General features: G+C 28.3%; 1 protein-coding gene across 1 annotated transcript in view; it reads right to left on the reverse strand.

Annotated features, from left to right (window-relative positions):
• Window positions 1-8,415: 8,415 nt before the first annotated feature.
• LOC100203408 (mitochondrial amidoxime reducing component 2) overlaps window positions 8,416-19,880 on the reverse strand; it is a 29,306-nt gene continuing 17,841 nt past the window's right edge. The window contains exon 7 of the mRNA XM_065806167.1: window positions 8,416-8,608. Within this exon, the coding sequence (XP_065662239.1) occupies window positions 8,485-8,608 (124 nt within the window). The 3' untranslated portion in view covers window positions 8,416-8,484. The remainder of the gene's footprint in view (window positions 8,609-19,880) is intronic.

Genomic DNA, 19,880 nt, shown 5'->3' on the forward strand with positions numbered 1-19,880 from the left:
TAAGAAAAACCAATGTGTGAAATAAATTTGTCATAGCATGTTATCTCAGTTATACTTTGAAAAATCACAGATTAAAAAAAAAAATTTCTTAAGAAACTTATTTTTTGCCGCACAATAACTAATAATTACCACAATTTGCCATGTGCTGTCTTATATTTATTTGAGCTATATGATGCTTCAATCGAGTTTTAATTGATTGCTCGTCCCCTTAAATCCCCGTTCAGATTTTATGTATGTTTTAACTTGGTTGCTATGGTACTAAATTTTGCATAGCAACAACTCATTTTTACATTAACGTTGTTTTAACAGTATTTTACTTGCGCTAAATACACAATATTAGGGGTATGTATTAAAATGAGATTCAGAATTCTTATGAGGTTAACTTTTTTTGGTTACTATGGATACCTTACTTTGCATAACATAGCAACAACATATTTTCGGTAGTTGTTAGTAATTTAATTACTAACACTGACAGTAATTTAATTACTTTTAATTTTAATTACTAACACTTGTAGTAACTTAATTACTAACAAGTATTAGTAGTCCAGGCGGCATATATATTATAACATTTTACTTTTAAATACAAAATACTTGTTACAATAATTATTTAGATATGGTTTTGTTAAACTAAGACATTCATAATTTTCTCCAAAAAAACAATCTTAGTATTTCAAAACAAAATATTACTGAAGATATATTAAAATTTATTCAGCCAAAATTTGCTGATTTTAAAGACGTTGATTTTAGACATGCTGTTCAACGATTTGTTTACTTGTATAAAAAAAAGTGGAAATCTGCAAACTATACTGTGAAAAATTTTGAAAAGAAGTTTGTGAACTGGCTTAATGAATATTTAATTGTCAGAAAAAAAGACAATGAACCAACTGCAAGTAGACGTGGTCGAAAACCAGTTGCATTTGATAATAGTTCTAATAAAACTAAAAAACGGCGTGTATCTTGTTTAATTGAATCTCATTCATCCAATGAATTATTTTTTGCTGCTAATAAAAAATTTAGAGATGAATCTGTTGTTATTGCTGCCAAGAATGTTTTAAATATATCAAATACAGATAAAGCAACTAAATATTCAGCAGACGAAGCACTGGCTTTAATAATTGATGCAAGTCTGACAAAAGCTTCCTATCAATTGATTAGAAGCGGAGCCTTGGAGAAAGAATATAACATCTACCCCGCTTACAATGATGTCAGAGATGCAAAATTGAAATGTTATCCTGCAAACATAACAGTGGAGGACTATTCAGCTTCAGTTCCTTTAAAAGATTTAATGACTCATACTTTGCAAAGAATCTGTGCAGTTCAGGAACCTGTGCTAAGGCACTTGGTATTGAACGACAAAGCAATAAAAACAATGACACTAACGCGTAAGGCTGGTTTTGATGGTGCTACTGGCCAAAGCATTTATAAACAGGTTTTATCAGAACCCGACATTAACAGAGATTTAAAGCGTGAAGAATCATTATTTATTACTTGTCTTGTCCTATTGGATTTGACTGGATTTAACAACAGCAACGAAAAGGCGCCTATTTGGAGAAATCAAAAGTCGTCCTCCACAGCCTATTGTAGACCCATAAGATTTGCATACAAAATGGAATCCAAGGAATCTGTGATTGAAGAAGATCAGTACATTAAAAGTGAGATAGAAAGCTTGGGTATGATTTTATTAGAGGTTTGCGGATCTTCTATTGAAGTGAATTGTATTATTGAACTTACAATGATTGATGGGAAGGTTCAAACAATACTATCTGAAAAAAATAACTCATACCAATGCTGTTCAGTGTGTGGTGTCTCTCCAAAAAATATGAATAGTCTTGATATCCTTAATATCGATTATACTAACAGAGAGTTCAAATATGGTCTTTCCAGTCTTCATGCATGGATTCGATTTTTTGAGATGTTATTGCACATTGCATATAAAAAAGAAACAAGAAAGTGGCAAGCAAGATCTAAAGAACACAAAGAAAAGGCATCTGTAGCTAAACAAAAGATTCAGACTGATTTTATGAACAAAATGGGACTTGTTGTTGATTTCCCTAAAAGTGGTGGTTCTGGAACAAGTAATGATGGCAATACCTCAAGGCGTGCTTTTGCAGCATATGAACAAATAGCTGAAATTCTGGGTATTGACCAAAACCTTATATTCAGATTTTACATTATCTTGGTAACGCTCTCTTCAGGATATGAAATAGACTGCTTAAAGTTCAAGGATTATTGTTTTGACACTTTTAGACTATATGTGTCCCTTTATCCATGGTATTACATGGCTCAATCAGTTCACAAAGTATTGATACATGGACATGACATAATTAAAAGCCTTACATTACCCATCGGACTTATGTCAGAGGAAGCTCAAGAGGCTAGAAATAAAGACTTTAAATCTTATTGCGAAAATTTCAGCCGAAAAACATCCAGAAAAGCAACAAATACTGATCTTATCAATAGACTCCAGTGATCCTGTTATTTCATCATTGCGTAAATCAACATCACACCAAACAAATCATAAAGCATTTTCTTCAGATGTTTTACAATTACTTAAACAATCTTCAAACGATATTATTGTTTTATAATTTTCTGATGTAATTTAAAATTGATAACGTTTTCTTGCACTATTTTTTGCTTTTATTATTCCTAAAACATTATTTACCTAAATACTCAATTTTTATTCAATACAGGTGGGTCAAAAATCCGATAAGATATTCAAATATCAATTTACCACTTTGTAACTAAGGAAAGTATCCGGTAACTAAGCAATATAAGTATCCATAACAACTAAATTTAAAAAATTATCACTTTTGTAAGAAGTGTGATCTCATATTGGTACTCATGCCAAATTTAGTGAATATAGCACTTATAAAATATCTGCAGATAACAAAAGTAGGTTGTTGCTAAGCAAAATAAAGGTATCCATAGCAACGAAATAAAAAAATATTACCTTCATAAAAAGCGCAGACATCATATTAGTACTCATACTAATTTTAGTGAATATAGCTCTAATATTAAATTAGTTATGAATTTTGTCCAGTAAAAGTGCATTCTGGCCCACTGTGCCGTGCTTTGAAAATAAATGTTTTTTAGAAGAAGAAAAATCTAGGGTTATACTTTGCTTAACATATATTCGGACATAATGTCTGTTAGGTCCTTATAAACTAAAATATACCACATAATTTCTAAGTTTTTTTGAAAATGGCGCTTACCGCGTTTTGAAAATAAACTCTTCATATATTTAGTTTTGAATAGTTGGGGACACTGGGGCTAATTATCTCTATTTTATTTCTTTGAATCCTGTATCTCATTTTTTTTTTTTTTTTTTAATAATAAAATGTATTAAAGAGTATAAATTTAAGTAATATTTTCAAGTTGCATTCATATTTAAAAATCTTAAGGCCTTTCCGTGCCCTTAAAAAACAAAGTTCGCCAATTTACCCAACCCCGGACTAAGTTGACGCAAACTAAAAAAATGAGTTAATAAGTATAAAATTTAAAGAAATTTTTGTATTAAGTGTTGGGATTTTTATATTTTTTTCTGTTCCTAGCTTCCAATCACATAAATTTTTTGCAAAGTACTCTCATTTGATAAAAGTATAAATATAGCCATTTCTGAAGTTTGTTCCATGTCTGAAAGTTATTTATCTTGAGTATCAAAGCTGCTGCGACCCCTGTACATTCTTTCAAACTAGTACAACATACTTTTCGGATTTAAGTTAAGAAACGTAAAAAACTACTTTTTGTTAGAAGTTTTACTATCTCCATAATAAATACTTATAACTCATATAATACAAATACACTAAGTTTACTTACGTCAAAAGAACTTAAGGTGCTAGTATAGTAATTAAAATTGAAAAATTCATTTTTTCAAAAATACATTTTTAGCTAATATAACTATTATAGATTGGAAAGATTTTCTTGTTTTACAAAAAAAACCTTAGTATATTCCTCTAAAATTGTTTTTAAATAGTTCGATAATAATTTTTATCCATAGCAACGCTTTATTTACCATGTTGCTACGGGTTTTTGCAATCAAATTTATACAAATAATGCAATAAAAACATTTCTATTCTAACTTTCTATAATGAACATTGTTACTCAGCAGTTGCTTCTTGTTTATTGACTCGATTTCTGCGCATACATTGCGCATGAGCACGCTTTATTACTATCTTGTGCTCTTGACAAGTTTAATAATAGCTTGTACTACAGTCAATTTTTGTAATATCTTATTTTAACAAAAAGTGCAATGGGTTGATCAAAAAGAAAAGAATCTTCTAAAAGACTATACGAAAATAAGAAATCAAAGTTTCATGGAAACAGATACAAAAAGGTCTGCAAAAACAATGAAAACACTGCAATACCTTTAGTTGAAAACATGCCATATTCATCATCTTTAAAGAAGTTGTTCAACAAATAAGTTGTAAAGGAACCTCAAAATATAAATGAAGACTTTAATTTTATTATGAGCTTTATTTTACTTAAAAAAGCAATAATGGTTCTTAAATGCTCAGATTGTATAGAGTTAGTTAATTTACAGTTTGATTCTTCAAAAAAATATGTCCTAAGTATTGGACTAAAAGTTTGTTGCAGTGGTTGTGAATGGGAAACAGTTTTTTTTTCATCTGCTAAAAAGCATAAAAAGATAGATTGTGTTGGACATAAACGCTTTGACATGAATACTCGTACAGTATTTGGATTTCGTGAAATGGGTAAGGGATTTTCAGCAATAGAAACTTTTTGCGGAATTATGAACATGCAACCTCTAATGAATAAAAACTGTTATAATGACACATTGTACATTCTGTTGGATGTCTACCAAAGTTTGGTTAATAAAAGTATGACAAATGCAGCAGAAGAATTACTATCAATCAATGAAACATCTAAAGATATTACTTGTGGGTTTGATAGATCGTGGCAAAAACCTGGATACACCTCAAACAATGGATTAGTAAGAGCTGTTGCTGTAGAAAATGGTAAATGTATTGATTTCGAAATAGAAACAAAAACTTGTAAGTTGTGTTCTATATGGGAGTTAAAAAAATACACACATCATGATATTACTTGAATAACGAGGGTATATATAACCCCTAGAAATATTGTAATTTATTATAAGAAAGAGGATAAGTTTACATACTATACCAGATGTTTCAGCTTAACACACATCATGAAAAATATAACGAGTTTCACTTTTTACATTATCAAAAGTCCAAAATCAGTCATACCGGTTCAGCTTCCTCTATGGAATCAAGTGGTATAATAAAAATATTCTTGCGTTCTGAGAAAAAAAAAGGAGGAGTAGGTCGCTTAACAGAGAATGTTATAAATACACTGCAAAATTATTATGGCAAGGCAGTAAGGCAGAACGTTGGAAATTTAAATGGAATAATTAAGAGTTTTGCAGTTGTACTTTTTCACTGTTCTGAAAGTTGTGATGGCAAAACGCGCCATCAGTTTTGTTTGCGTACCAAAGATTCTTGGTTTAAATTCCAGGCTGACAAGCTGACTGGAAAAATGTCATATAAAGAAAATATTTGTATTCCTGCTGCTGTCTGCGATGCCATCAAACCAATATTTATAGACCTTGGTTTCGATAAACTTCTTGAAAAATGTTTACGTGGAAAAACGCAGAATCCCAATGACTCTTTAAACCAGTTGATATGGAAGAGATATCTAAAAGATGTATTTATTGAAAGAACTGCTCTAAGTATAGGAGTAGCGTCAGCTGTGCTAAATTTTAATGATGGGCAACAATTTTTAAATAAGTTGTTTAATGAACTTGGAATTGAATTTGGTATAAATGCGCAAAATTACTACTTACGTAAGGATGATAAAGGAATCATTAAAGCAGAAAAACAATGTAGTACTAAAGCAAAATCAAGAAGAAAAAGGTTAAGAGCAATAAAGAAAGGTTTTTGTGACCAAAATGAAGAACTGGGAGGTGTAACGTATAAAAGTGGAGAATTTTGAACTATTTTTATCAATTTTTTTTTTAAATTGCGTTTTCCTCAAAATCATGTTTTTGGGTCTGGCGACGAGGATATTTTTAAAAACCAATAATCAAATTGACTTGAAATTTGACACACATACTCACTACATTAGTATCCACACACATACTCACTACGTATCTACAACATACACTAGAAGAATTTGCACTGCTTCTCTCGTTCAGTAATTTTCAATGATTTTTTTCATCAAATACCCCCAAACTTGCATAAATTTACACAAACTCAAATTTTTTTTTATTTTTTTGACCATATTGAAATCTTTTAGTCCACGGCGCAATGCCACATGTAATATATCACCAGCCAAAATTTCAATAAAAAATATATAATGGTTCTTGGAAAATCTGTCGCTCTTTACCCCATTTTTGGGCCTTTAGCAATTACTAAGTCGGGAAAAAATTGTTAAAGTTTTTTTTTTTTTTTTTTTGCTTATTGATGTTATATTACACATTGTAGAAATTTTTTTTTTTTTTAATTACTATACTATCACCTTAATGAGTACAGCTAAAAGTTTTAAAAAGTTCTAAAAGTTTTAGAGTTAAAAAAGGGTAGGCTCTCCTGTCAAACCCCTACTCTGAAGTTGAGCGTCCTTTGCGTCCGCAACTCAGATTCACAATCAATTAATCAATATATTTCTGAAATATTTGGTATTACATTTCAAGGTTGTTTACAAATTGTATAAACTACTAATATAAAGTAAAAACCTAATGACAATGATTAAAATAGTAATGGTTAATAATAATAAAAATAATATTTATAATAATAATAATAGTAATAATAAATAATAATAATAGTAGTAATAATAATAAATAATAATAGCAATAATAAATAATAATAATAGTAGTAATAATAATAAATAATAATAGCAATAATAAATAATAATAATAATAACATGTTATTTTAACAATAGTAATAATAATAATATAGTAATTATAATAATTTAAATAAATCGGTATAACTTTCCATACATCAATCGTTTATACATACAAAGTTACAGTTACAAACAGTAATAAACTGACAAAACGTAACAACTAACGATGACATAAAAACGACAATTGCTAAAAAAATTATAAAGATTTTGTAAATGTATTAACTATAGTTCTTATAATATAATAACCAAAATATATTGCAGATAATGACTAAATAAATAAATAAATAAAATATAAATAGAAAAACACTGAGAAAATCAAAATAAAAGTTACAACAAACATTATAAACAAAACAAAAAATTACCTTATATACTTTTGGCAAAAAAAAAATTAAAAAGAAAACAACAAAAAAACGACAAAATAAAATTAAAAACAATAAAAATAAAGAGAAACAAAATAATAATACACGTATATTAAAACATATATAATAAATCGCTAAAATGAAAATAAAAACAAATAACATATAACTGTATAAAAAATTATATATTACTATTTAAAAATAATTAATAAAACAAAAAATAAAAATAAACTACTAAAAAATAAAACCAAACTAAACTAAAAAATAAAACAATAAATGACTAACAAAAAATAATAAGTAAAACTATATACGCGAAAAAGAAAAATCATTTCTATAAGACTGCATAACAGCATAACTAAAAAATAAATCGTAAATAAAAAATTCTAAAAAATATATGAAATAAAACTAAAGAAATATATGAAAAAATAATAAAATCTTGATTTTCTTTTTTCGATTTATGAATGGTTTTTTGTTCTTTCTTTTCCATTCTTTTTATTTATTTCACTCATTTCAACTTTTTTAACTTATATTATCAATACTTCTTTACTTATTTTCTTTCAGATATTTCTTTTTCTTTCCTTCTTTTAAAACATTTATTTATTCTTTTTTTTAGTTGATTTTAATTTTCGTTTAATTTATAAATTTTTTCTTTTCCTTTTTTCTTCTTATCTTTGTTAACTTTATCTGTTAGAAAAAAGCGTCCACCATTTGCGATGTCATTACAAAGTTTTTCAGGGTTAGGTAAATTGGGTTAGGTAAATTGGGATTTATAGGGTTAGGTAAATTAGGATTTATAGGGATAAACGCAGCGGAGCGTACGCACATTGATTTAATTAAATAGGGATAAGCGTAGGTTCGGGTTTGGGTAGACTGAAGATTCGGGTTTGGGCAGGTAGTTTTACAAATGAAATGATAATTTTTTCATATTTGCGTAACTAAACGACATCGGAACGAGACGGAATAGTAGTTTATAAGTATTCTTTAAAAAAGTGTAATTGTTACTTTGAAACATGACTAAAAGTGTTCATAATTATATAAAAATACATTAGCATATAAAAATTCATATTTACAAAAAAGCCATATAAATAAGTTTAATATAGGATGTGCTAACCGATTTTTTGGTCATCAGTACGTACGTAAAATACATATAATAAGATTTTGTTTTTTAAAAAACAAACAAAAATTGAACTAGATATAAAAAAAAAATTAAAAAAAAAATTCAAAAAACATGCCGCCTTGAAGCACAGAAAATCTAAGAAATCCTGTATACGGGATCGCCGACTTTTATAGTTCCATTTTTCTTAACACCATAATTAAAACCAAATATGGGCTTCCCTGCGAAATCCGGAAATTTTTCTTTTGAGGCGGCGCAAACTCTAAAAATAAATAATAATTTATACAACACCATTATTTTATAATCATAATCAAACAACTAGATGAGTCACCAAACAAAAAATAAGTAAAAATAATGTTTTAAATATAATAACTACTTTTAATAGACTTATTTAAAATAATTATTTAAAATAATTAGACTTGTATTTATGAAAGTTTTTTTTAATGTACAACCGTAGCAAGATTTATTATGACCCTTTTAGCAAGAAAAAATAGCGCAAAACCTTTTCACTTCAATAATAAAAAAAACCATAACTTTTTACTTTCTGTTTTAAAATATTCTGACAACAAATTTTGATAAGACCGTAATAAGACCTGTGATAAGACCGTAAGGACTTCTTGGGGCACCTAAATAAAATTTAAAAAAAAAAAGAAAAAAAAAAAATTGTTTCAATTGGAATAAAATACGCCGAAGTCCATCTGACCAGTAATGTTTTTCTGGTTAGATGGACCAACTATAAAGTCAATAATTAAGCGCAGATTTCTAAGGTTTTTTTTCTGTTAGAAAAGGAATTGAAATCCACAATCTACAAAAACTGTTGGCTGTAGTGAGCCATCTGGAATGAAAAACAGCACCTATTTCAAGGTTTATTAAATTTTTAGGTAACACTCCAGATCTTATTGCTGTTACAATTCTGTATTCGTAAGTCTGATCAGCTGAAAAATCATTAAGTATTTTGTCCTGCAAAACAATAAGTGGTTCATCTAAAGTTACTTTTTCAAAATTTTTGTTTGCATGTTTGCATTAGAGGGACCTTGGGATATTTTATTCTAATTGAATTCCTTGTGCAAAAACTTATTCCCATGAGAAGCTGGTAGGATTTATAAGAGCACAAGAAATCAGTAGAGGTTTAATGAGCACAAACAATGCTAAATATAACTTAGTTGGACTCACAAATTTTAAATAAAATTTATAAACTATTAATTGTTAATTATATGTAAATTTTAATAAAGATTTCAGTATTATATAATATATATTGTAAAATTTATTAGTATATAATACACTGTTTGTTATAACAATATATAAGTGTTTGACTTATTATTTTTTTAGAAAAGATAGCGCACGCTGCATTACGATAACATTCACTGTCTAAAATATGAAAAAATCGACAAATTTTCCTAAAAGCAATATTCACAAAAGCCCCCATTATGTGTTTATTTCTTTTTGACTTATTAACAAAATATGATATTTTCATAAATTTCAACATAATTTATATTGAGTTTATCAAATAATTGAAAATTCTTTTTTTCTTAAATTTACAATTTTTTTTTCTTTAATTATTCATATTTTAGTCATTTTCTCGTTGAAAATTAAGCGTTCCCCCCAACAAGACATACTTTATTATTTTCAACAAAACATACTTTATTATTTTCCAGATTCAAATTCCCTATAAAATTCCCCACAAAAATAAACTCCTCTTACTTTTAAAGTTTGATAAAAACAGGAAAAAAACAACACACTTTACCGTAACATTCTTTGTCTAAAATATGAAAGTGCCTGATTTTTGTAAAAATACCCTTCACAAAAACTTCTTTTCTGTGTTTATTTTTATGACTTTTTGAACCAAATAATCAATTATCTTAAAATTTACCATAACAATTATTGAGTTAATCAAAAAATTTGAGAATTTTTTTCTTTCTTTTAATGATAGTTTCGCCGTGTTAATTAGTCATATTTTAGTCATTTTTCTGTTCAAAACAAAGCTGACCAGCAAGACATTATTGAAAAATTTTTTTTTTGCTGATTTGGAATCTCCATAAAATTCTTCACCAAAATTAACCTTGCCGTTTTTAAAATTAAAAAAAAAAAAAAAAAAAAACTACACACCCAAATCCAAAAATACTAGTTATACAAGACGTGACTCGAACCAACATTTCAGTTCAAGTTCGTGAATAAAAGAAAAAAAAAATGGATTTGAAGAGCAATTATTTTATTTGAATGGCATCATAAGGTTGTTTGGATCCAGCATATAAACTTTGCTACGTGTGGGAACATTTATAAAGACAAGATTTATTCAATATAATTATTTATATGTGCTATGAGAAAAGAGAGCCATGAAATTTGCTTTTCTGCGAATTTGGCAAAAACCGACAGATTACACAAGCAACAGCTACTTCTGCCTTTTTAATTCCACAAAACATCATTTAGGCACAAATGTGCTTCACCAGACATTCCTTAGTCCATTGCCCAGTTCCACACAGCCCCAGCCGATTGTTCCCACTCCTATCAAAAAGAATTAGCCATCTTCATGAGAAGAAGCAAGTCTGACAGTGAAGCAGATATTGGCGATACAAATTACTGTTCGCAAATGTAGTTGAGGAGAGGAAGTCATAATTATTATCCCCATACTTATTTACTATGAAGACGACAACAACCTAATCAGAAACCTTACCAACTTGAGTGCTGAGCTTCTGATTTATAAAAAGTGCCTCAAAGCTGTGTTGTTTCACAAAACTACATGTCCATTCCGATGGCTCACATTATGCATCTCAAAGAGGATTACACCAGTGTCAAGATTATGCTGAATGCCTTGAAGTATGACGATTATGGATGGGAGGTCATAGGAGACTTCGGTCTCATTCCTCATGGGGCTTTAAAGCAATTTTGCAAACTTTTCCTACTTCTTTTGTCTCTTGGGCACTAAAGCGCACTATCACAGGACTAGTAGCAATATACCTAGTTCTCTGGGATTTATCAAGTTAGACCTCATTAAGCAATTTGCATTTATTCTTGAAAAGAAGTAGGCACCTTTTTAGCCCGCCAAAAATCTTATTCCAAAGCTAAGTTTGGAGGCTTATATAAGAGCTGATATTTTCGTCAGACCATAGAATGTGATGAATTTGTCAAGCTCCTGAACATTCTGTTCAGGAGCCTGAGCAGAAGAGAGCGGTTTGAAACAATTTTGTTGCAGTTATTCATGCCTTATCACAAAGCTGAAAACTAATTAAAATTGATTTTGATTAACATAAAAAGAGTCATATCAAAATGGGAAGCATAATGTCATATCTTGATAAATTCAAGGGGAACACGAGAAGGAGCAAGGCAAGCACTTTCATCTAGATATATTGGACTTTGATAATTGTTGTCAAGGATGGTATAGAGAAACCTGATGGGGGTCTACATTTGGGGAGTATTTCGTGAAAGTGATTTACAGTAAACTTGGAAATCTAGAAAAATCTATTCCCTTTTAAAGTTTTTTGAGTGATTTTTTACTGTTTTTGTATATTCAACATGCAAAAATTAACATCATTGTATCTTACAAAACTGAATAAATAAAAATAGAAAATTTTTCTTGTTCATATCTCAATATAAACGAATTTTTTTTGTGCTGTGGTCATAAAATCAAAGTCTGTGCTAAATGTAGTCATTTTTTCGCAGTCTTTAGATGTAAGCAATTGAAATGTTGCACTTTAAGCTCAAGGACAAAAATGTGACACAGTGTAAATTACAGAACAGAAAAGCAACCCTAAATAGAAAAAAGCAATAAAATATTTGAAAATTTTTTTCAAATGGATTTAACTGTGTTTCCATAGTAATAATTCAATATTTCAGTTTCCATAGTTCTCTACTTTCATAGTAAACTTTAATAGCTGTTAATATTTTGAAATATAACATATATATAAAAAAGAGACAACGATTGTTCATAAAATTGCAATGCATACAATCGATGATTATATGACACATTATTTTATACAAAAAGGACACTAGTGGACTTTAAATTTACTATGTTCTCATACACATCCAAGTTCTTGAATTAAAAACATCAAAAAATAAATAAATTATTAGATTAAATAAATAAAAAATGTTTGACAATTAATATAAAAAAAAAATACACCTCAAAAATAATTTTTGCACCCCTGCCAAAATTTGTACAAAAGTGTACAAAATTTCATTACTGTGAATTTATTTTAAACCCTTACTTCAAATATGAACTGTACTAGACCACCTAATTCATAAATAGACAGATGACATTTTTAAGGTCAAATTTTGTAGCATATTACACAGGTCAACAAAAAAAAAATTCTTCTGGTGCCGAGCAAACAATATGTTTTTTGTATAGCATTTCTCATTTTGATTTCAAATATGCAACTCATTTTTCACCATCATGTCAAGTTGTAAAGATATTTGGGTTCAAATCTTTAGTATTTGAGGTAAAATCCCTAATATTTTCAAAAAAAAAAGTTATTCAAAAGTATGTCAATATTCGTTTTTATTAAAAGTAAGTACTTTTTGTATTATTGCTGAGAAACATTGTGTTACAATTCTTTTAAGAATCTTTAGCATTTATTCATATAATTTTTTGGTTAATAAATTTAAAGGATAAATATTTATGTTTTCTAAATTCTCTATGAAAATACGCTTCTTTTGAGACCCGGGTTGACATACTTTTGAATAACTTTTTTTTTTGAAAATATTAGGGATTTTACCCCAAATACTCAAGATTTGAACCCAAATATCTTTACAACTTGACATGATGGTGAAAAATGAGTTGCATATTTGAAATCAAAATGAGAAATGCTATACAAAAAACAAATTGTTTGCTCGGCACCAGAAGAAATTTTTTTTTTTTGTTGACCTGTGTTATCTAGGAGTTTTGCTTCAGACTTTATTTCAAGATCTGCCAAACAAAAATAATCCTAAAATTATCAAAAATGATCCTAATATCCTCCACCCACCAAGGTAGGCAGATATTAGGATTATTTCTTAAATAAGTGGGATATTTCAGGTAATGTGACATTTTAGACACTACAAGTGACAAAAAGCTCTAAGACAAAATGTTATTTCTACTGAGTTGTTAACATTACACATATATGAAAGAATACTGAGTTCATGAGTTCAGTTCACAAAGAATTGTTCAGTGAAACATGTTGTACTGAAAACAATTCTTTTTCTGATTATCAGAAGTGTGCTTAATGGAAATAATCATCTATTTTACATCCCACAATTTTAAAATCACAAAATTAATACAACCAGATAAAAAATGTTATATTGCAAGTTAAATATCACCGCAAATATTCTTGATGTAACAACTTTATTCAGAATATAATTGATTAGATTTTGAAAAGCAATAAGTCATTTGAAGAGTTCTTCAAATGTTTCAATTTTCTTTTAGATAAACATGGTTCATTAATAAAAGTCAGCTAGTACTGCTAGATTAAGGTTGTTAAACTAAAGATTACATGCATAATCTTCAATTAAAATAAAGAATATTAAACAAGTTTTTTAAATAGACAATCATAGTAACATAGACATAAAAAATCATTTTAAACTTCTAGAAACTTACTACTTTCATAAGTCAATGTAAAAGAACCTTTATTATGAATTCTTCACTGAAAATGATAAAAATTTGAAATCTACATAGAATGGTATCAGAAATTTTTTAAATATTTGTTTGAAAGTTAACTCAAACCCTTTCTGCTCATCTTCTAACAACTCTATGATCTATGATCTCAATGAGAACTCAAAATTATTTTAATTTTTTCTTTGTTTCAGTTCCAGAAAAAAAAAAAGAAAAAAAAAAAACACTCATCAATAAATATTCACAAAACCTATAGACAAAAACAAAATATTGTGTACTATTCTTTTTTCTAATACTAGCAAAGCTTCCAGACCTAACAGCAATTTAATCTCTATGTTTAAACTTCTTGCAAATAATTTTTAACTATTTAATCTTTCATTTGTATCTGGTATATTCTTTGATATTTTAAAAACTGCTTCTGTTGTATCAATCCATAAAAAAGATTAAGTCCATTAAAAGATTAATCCATAAAAAAGATTGACTACTGTATTCTCATATTTACCACTTTTTACACAATTCTGAGTGTTTGTATCTTTGACAGCTTGGATTTTAGTCAAAACATTTTACTTCCTATGCACTTATTAGCATTACTAAACATGGCCGTAGACAACTTTTTTAATCTGGGGGGAAAGGGGGGGGAGGGGAGGGTGGGTGCTAGAAAGAGTAGGGGTGCAAATAACATGTCTCTTAACAATAAAACTCTTCGGCACTCTGTAGTAATGCCTATAATGTATGTATTACACTAACTTTTTTAAATGTGATATCTTGTAGGTTTTTGAAGTAATTTATTACTTAAAAATATTTTTAATAATATGAAGTAAAACTCTGCCTTAAAATATAATATTTACGAATGCGTACGTGATTCGGAAATTAATATCAGATCAGAAACAGAAAACAAATTTTGGCTACAAACTTCAAGTTTTATATAGTATAAGAATTTTATAAAACATTATAGCAGTTTCAAGATTTTTTTTCAAAATTGTCCAAATACAGTTTTTCTACCTTCACTTCGGCTACTAAAGTCATTTGCTATATCTATGATGTTAAGTTCATCAGTATTTTGTGTGTGCATATTTAATAGCATACACCAGTTTAACCGTGCTTGGTTCATGGTGCTTTTTAACCAAGATTTGATTCTTCTTAGTGTGCTGAAAGCTCTCTTGCTAGTGACATTTGTTGCTGGTATCAGAAGAATAAATTTTATCAACTTCCTAATTTTTGATAATGATTCCTTTTCAACTTCATTTGCTTCTTTGTAATACACAAAAAAATTATGTGTTATATTAGCATACAAATACGCATTTTAGTGCATATATTAGTCAATTTGAGATACACTGACAGTCATAATTATTAAATAAACAACAGTAAGGTTTATAGGAAATCCATTCATATCTTATCTGACAAAATTAAGGACTTTTTGTAGAGTGTCTAATAGTTCAGTTGTGGATTCATGCATAACTTGTAATTGTGCATGCAGTCTTGAAGCATTCAAATCTAGAATTTTCAGGTAATACTGATGCAGATGCTCCTGTTTCAAAACAACGAGGTACTTTGGCATGGCGGGTTTTTCTAGTTGAATTAATTTTTTTTTTGATTTCAATATGGTTCCAAAATAGCTCAAATGAATTTTTAGACTGGATAGATTTAAATGTAATCAAAGTTCTTTCAACAACTTTCTGACTTTCACTAGCCGAAAGAAACCTTTTGCAAACTTTTTGATAAATTGTCTACCACGCATAAAATAGTCTTGCCCAATTCAATTCCAAACAAGAAAGGGAATTTTTCCATTTGTGCTGCAACTCTGCCTATTCGAGCGACGATCTCACCGTCCTCCTTCTCAGATTTAGCTTTATCCCAAGCAACTTGCAGAGCCTCATAGTTTTGAGAGATGGAATAAAATGATTCTGCACTTACCGTCCAGCGTGTAGGGCAGAGTATACCAATACCAAGTGTCCCAAAGAGAGTATTTTTTTTCATCTTTTTGAAAAGGCATTCACATTTGGAAGATGCTTTTATCAACTTTGTAATTTCATGAACAGCGTTCACAGCACTTTTCATGATGCTGATAGCTTTAAGTTATCTTGTACTGCTAAGTTCAAAACGTGACCATAACAATGGAAATATAGTGCTTTGGATTCGAGGTCACTTATTCTCTTTGCAACTCCAACTTGTGATGACGCTGGCACCATCACAACATTGACCGCAACAATTATTAATTTAAAGATTCATCCGCATAAGAACATCTTTGATAGTTGCAGTAATACTTTCAGCAGATGTGTTTTCCATACTATAAAGTCTGACAAACACTTCATGCACTTCCAAGTCATCTTCATCTATATATCACAAGCAAATCACCATTAGCTCAGTGTTGGACTGATTTGTGGTTTTATCTACCATAATAGTAAACCATTTTCCAGAAATGTTGGATGTAATTTTTCTGAGTATAGTGAGACCCATTATCTGCATAATTTCATTTTGGATAGCTGCACTCGTAAATTTATCTTGCGACTTTCTCATGTATTTAGTCAAAGCAGGATTATCTTTGCTTCTGAGATTAAGTAACTGAGAAAAGTTTGAATTAAATTCTTTATAATCTTTGTCTGTATTGTAATCACCATGCAGAGCAATACCTTGTCTGGCAAGAAATTGAATATTTGTGATTATTATTAACATTGCTCTATTTTCCATTTTTTCATGTGGATGAGTTTTGCTGAGAAGTTCACCAATATCTTTAGTTGTTGAAGGAATAGTTTTAACATTCTCGATGGCTTCTCAATGAGAAAGAGTATTTTGGTGTTTCTGGAATTTTCGTAAACCCTTTTTCCAATTAGAAAATCCAGTTTTTGTGAAAACATCCTCGCTGCATTTTGAAGATGATAAATTATGTATTTCCATTAGCATACAATAGTAGCATAAAACTGTATTGTTACATTTATTGTAATGCAACCATGAAAACAGTTTGTGCCATTGCTGACAAAATGATCGCTTCTGACTACCACATGTACATTTTGGAAAAACTAACACAGGTTGATGCGGACTATTACTTAGATGCTTTTTAGAGGCAGAGTTAACATCATTGTTGGCTGAGTTAGTAATCGAAGAAGAAAAACTAAAGACAGAACTAGAAGATGATGCCGAAGGAACAGTGGATACAGAGCCAGTATAAGAAGAAGTAGTAGCAGCAGTATCAGGGTTAGCAAGAGATGTAGTAGTAAAAGCACTGTAAAAACCATTAGAATTCGAAGTATTATTAAAAAAAAAAAATGCTGTAGTAGCTGTAGCTTCAGGGCTAGAGGTAGAGGCAAAGTTACAAGAAATTGATGAGATGACAGTTCTTACATAGAAAGAAGTAATAGTGCGATTGGTATCTGCCCCTTCCAAAATTTCCTTCAGTCATTTTCGACGCTTCACTTCTGCACCAGACAATTTTCGTTTTAAAGACATACCACTGAAGTAAATCATATAATAGATTGTTACGTAATGTTGCTATAATTAATACAAACTTATTTAAATCTGTGCAAACTGTAATTATTAGATAATAAATATTATCTGATAATATTTAAATTTAATTATTAAATTCATGAAACTTAAAACTCTAAATAAAAAAAGGAAAAGGCAAATTTATTTTAAAAAAATCGCCTTACATGAACAAAATAGCTTTTTATTAGTTGTAGCAAGTTCAATACCATGTTGTAACAAGTTCTATACAACGAGTTCTTTTTTTTTATTCAAAAGGTAACGTAAAATTTACAGTTATTTACTTAAGTTTACATATTTGCGGCATTTTTATTTTTATAATTCATGTAAATGCGAAATATTTTTGTATAGTTGTTTCGCAATTAAAGAAATTAGTTATAGATATTTAAATAAGGTTATATAAATGTTTTCAAATTGCTTATAAAAATATTATCAGAGGCACAACAAATCGAAAAGTGGGGGGCTATAGCCCCCCCAAGCCCCACTTGTCTACGGCCAAGCAAAAGCCTTTGATATATTTGACCACAACATTCTCATAAAAAAGTTATATTATTAAGGAATACAAGGTATTGCATTTTTGGGTCATTATTGTTTTTATTATATATAAATGATTTATCTTGCTCATTAACAAATTTTGTAGTATAGCACAAAAATTTATAAATTTATATTTGTATATATTTAAATATATTTATATTAATTTATATGAGGTGCTGATGACAACACAGAAATTTATACATTAATATATATTTTAAATAAATCACTTACAAAGATTTATAAAAAAGTGAATAAAGATCTTCATTGTTTAAATAAATCACTTACGAAGATTTATAAAAAAAGTGAATGAAGATCTTCATTTAAGTAGTTAGTTAAATGGTAATTGTATTTTCTCGCCAACAAAACTGAGTATGTTATTTTTCATCCCCCTTAAAAAAGGTTTGATAACATAAAACTTTAATTACTGGGGAAAAAAAAGTCTTCCATCAAAATACATAAAGAATCTTGGAGTTTATCTTGATGAAATCTGTCTTGGTGTAATTAACTTACGCCAGCAAACAACATACTTTCTTTAATTTGATACGATGTTTCTTTCCAAACTCTTAGAATGATTTATTACTCTTTATATTCTTAACTAAGCTGTTTGTTCGGTGTCAAAAAAAGTAATTTTTTACTAAATTGCATTATTTGTTTACAACCTTTTTCTATAAGAATAATGACTTTTCACCAACAAGATCTGATGACCAATTTTTTCATCAAAACAAATGAAATACATAAACATTGCACCAGAAACACAGAAAATTGTAAGCTATACTTTTCTTTTTTTAATACACTCAACTTGTAAAAAAAAAAAGTTTTTTATACACCAATGCTTCTCCCAATGGAACCAGTATATTTCTCCAATAAAAAAAAGGCTTTGAAAAAAATTATTTTTGTAGATTACCTACTACTCAACAGAAAATTTAAAAATTGTTTGAATGTGTTTCTTTGTGTTTGAATATGTTTCTTTGTAATTTCTGTGTGAATAACTTATTCAAAATATTATTAATTTGTTTTGCGCTATGTGCTTTAATGTCAGGAAGTAATATACTGTTGTTGTATATTAATTTAGCTTTTATATCACCAATATTTATTATTTCTTATATTATAATAGATTTTTAATGTTTTTATTATTCTCTTATAGTAATTATAATTTTAAATTATAATAATAATATTTAGTATATATTTTTAAGAGTAATATTTTTTATAATATATTTAATAGTAAATATCATACCTACGTATAACATTTACAAGTAAATATATAGTTGTGGTTTGTCTGTGCTTTTTATGTTATTTAGGTGTCACTTCATTGACTAGTTTGTAACTATGAGTGACATCTAACCGATTTCTGTAAATTTTTATGAATCTTGATAATTTTGTCAATATTAATAATTCTAAAAAATAAATATAAAAAAAACTTAATTTACTCAGTAAACCAGTAATTTGGATTGGCTAGGGTTAAATTTTAGATCATTTTCTAAATTTTAGATCATTTAATGTTTAATTAAAACATTTTTAATTAAACATTAAATGATCTAAAATTTGGTATACATATCTTGCTAAGAGGAAAAAAATAATTGGAGGGCGCCAAGAAATTCACATTTTTTTACAATGGCCTAATCCTTCTTTAAGCAAATAAAAATATTTCAATGAAATATTTTTATTTGCTTAAAGAATAAAATGTTAAACATTTTATAACTTATATTCTTTTAAAATAAGTTTTTAGAGAAAATTTATATATGTTTTTAAAAAATTCTTTTATATTTGCATTATTAAAAATATTTTTACCCAATAAGAAAATTTTATAAATCTAACTACAATCCAATTAACTTATAAGAACTAAAATGTAAAGCATAAATAATAATTAATAAATTTAAAAAAGTCAAAAAAGTCAAAAAAATACAAGTAATAACGAGTTGTTGAAAAATAAATAGACGAGTTGTAT

The sequence above is a fragment of the Hydra vulgaris genome, chromosome 09, assembly GCF_038396675.1.
Source record: "Hydra vulgaris chromosome 09, alternate assembly HydraT2T_AEP".
Taxonomy (NCBI): domain Eukaryota; kingdom Metazoa; phylum Cnidaria; class Hydrozoa; order Anthoathecata; family Hydridae; genus Hydra; species Hydra vulgaris.